At 34.9% G+C, this 2500-nt stretch overlaps 1 protein-coding gene across 1 annotated transcript in view; it reads left to right on the top strand.

Moving 5' to 3' along the window:
• Positions 1 to 1381: 1381 nt before the first annotated feature.
• The window catches only part of LOC122244017 (queuosine 5'-phosphate N-glycosylase/hydrolase), a 3876-nt gene continuing 2757 nt past the window's right edge, over positions 1382 to 2500 (top strand). Inside the window, exon 1 of the mRNA XM_043001800.2 lies at positions 1382 to 1619. Within this exon, the coding sequence (XP_042857734.2) occupies positions 1401 to 1619 (219 nt within the window). The 5' untranslated portion in view covers positions 1382 to 1400. The remainder of the gene's footprint in view (positions 1620 to 2500) is intronic.

Raw genomic sequence — 2500 nt, 5'->3', positions numbered from 1 at the left:
CCAATCTCTCTGCGTCTAATAGATTATACTGTATCAAATTGACTATATTTATCTGATCATTCCAAGCATTAGTCTCTCTCAAGATGCACAAAGCAGGTTATAGGTCACAAAAGGTCACACCAACTCCACCGTGGTTCATATTCTTAGGAGCAAGTGAGACAAACCACGCCTTTACTCTTTAATCTGATAAGCTGAGATAAATAGCACGATAGTGGAATTTCGAGAACCGTTTGTAAGTGTACATTTCTTATAGTTCCTTTAATTGAAATGATACCAATCTGAGAACGCTAGTTTTCGAATGATATTTATAGTTATAGCGATGGTGACCATCATTATCCTGTGTTATTATGGTTATCATCATTGTTATTATTATTATTAATAGTAGTATCATCATTATTTCATTATTATGATTATTGTTATTATCATAATTGTCATTTTTGTCATATTATCATAATGATGATAACAATTATTATTATTATTTTCATAATTTTTATTGTCATCATCATTATCATTATCATTATTATCATCATACGATATCACAGAGCCAAGAAATAAATCTCAGTTTTCACCCGAACTTACTATTTGGTGTCATATGATAAATTTAAACAACAAATGAATAAACAATTCGAATTTCGGGGAAAGCGAAATTAATTCATGAATTTATCTTTTTGTTGTTTCTTATCTTCCTCCTTCACTTTCTTTCTCTTTCTCTCATTCATTAATTATTTTGCTTCTTCTTCTCCTTCTCTCTCTCTCTTTTACTCATTCATCCATTCGCACCTTATATCTTTCTTTCTCTCTCTCTCTCTCTTTCTCTCTCTCTCTCTCTCTCTCTCTCTCTCTCTCTCTCTCTCTCTCTCTCTCTCTCTCTCTCTCTCTCTCTCTCTCTCTCTCTCTCTCTCTCTCTCTCTCCTTGCTTTCTTGCATTTATTAACTCATTATCTCATTTTCTGGTTCAAACTGATGTACCAGATTTCTTCCGAAAAAATCAAGCAGAACTTTTGAAGTGTCAGTCGATTCTGCTTCGGGGAGCAGCACCGGTTTGCCACTTGCCGTGACGTCATTAAGGCGTTTTTTTTCAGGGCCTGGCGCACTTTATCATGGTTTGTGTCAAGGCTGCTTTTTTGTTGATGAAAATAAGTAGATCATGTTAAAGACTTTTTTTTTTTTTTTTTTTTTTTTTTGCAAAATAAAATTGGGATTTCTAACACTTCTAAATTCTTGATTTCTTGTAGTAAATCATGCACTGTAAAAAAAAGGAAACAGTGAGAATTAATCAAAGTCATGAAATAGAATACAAACCCATCAAAGATAAAATAACTCTACCTGAAATTTGACAAGGGAAAACGGGCCATACGAGTCAACCGACCGTCACTTCCTCCAAAGACGACGACGCTCACATGTTCTTTCCCCGTGTTTATCAGTCCATAGTAACCCAATCTGTTGCATTACGCCGATTACATTCCTTCGTCAAGATGCTGTGGCCGAAAGAAGGTGGCAAATTTATCAGCGAAAGGGCGAAGGACGTCCAGGTCCTTCCTGAAGGCGTTGAAAAGGTGGCAGTGATGCTGTCAGAGTCGGTAAAGAAAGGCGACCTCAACGTGAAGGAGTTCCTGCAGGTGAGAAGCCCTTGTTACGAGGACGGTTTCCAGGGGATCGTCATTTTCTCTCCATTTTTTAAGAATATTCTTGTAATTCTTGCATTATCTTGTAATTCTTGCATTATGATTGAACCTGTTATATTATCAGGAGGATTTTTATATTTGTCGTCATTTAAACAGTATGTATATTCATTATATAAGAGCGTGGATGTATTACATGGATAACATGTTCACATTTAAGAAAAGTCGTAAGTGTTTTTACAATTTCCATGAATGGAAACAACATGAATGGTTGCAAAGAGCTGGAAGCTACCTAATTTTTTCAAGGTATGTGTAATTTTATTTATTGGATAATAAAAGCAATTGATGTTTACTTATTATATGACATACTTATCCTATTTCAATATACCAACATACTGAGGAGTATGTCAACTATACCCACGACACTGCTACCTGCATGTGTGCATTGGGAGCTAGACAGTCAGAAAGGCGTGCGTGCATATGTAGTTTTTATAAACTGCACATCACGTTTTCCAGCCTAGAAGCAGCATATTTTTTACTCTTTATAAATTTGTTAAGCTGTTTTTTTTTTTTTCACTGGTATGTTACAATTCATAATAGCATTGTAAATACTTATGAAAATTGATTTTAGTATAAAACTTTCTTTCACATATTACTATATATATATAGTAACTCTGATAATGTTTACAAAGAAAGATCCAGAATGTACCCACATACAAAGCAAATAGAGTTCATGGCCACGGTCATGGTTCATAAAACCCTATTAGAGTAGATGATAAAACAGTAGCTGGAGTCTGAACACACATACCCTCAGATAAGGAACAGGGAATGTCTGGTGTCATTGAAAGTACAAGAACCTGAGTCTTCATATGCATATA

This window comes from Penaeus japonicus, unplaced genomic scaffold (genome assembly GCF_977035675.1).
Source record: "Penaeus japonicus unplaced genomic scaffold, GWHDUDI00000001_assembly GWHDUDI00000033, whole genome shotgun sequence".
Taxonomy (NCBI): domain Eukaryota; kingdom Metazoa; phylum Arthropoda; class Malacostraca; order Decapoda; family Penaeidae; genus Penaeus; species Penaeus japonicus.
This window is presented reverse-complemented; position numbering and strand designations above follow the sequence as displayed.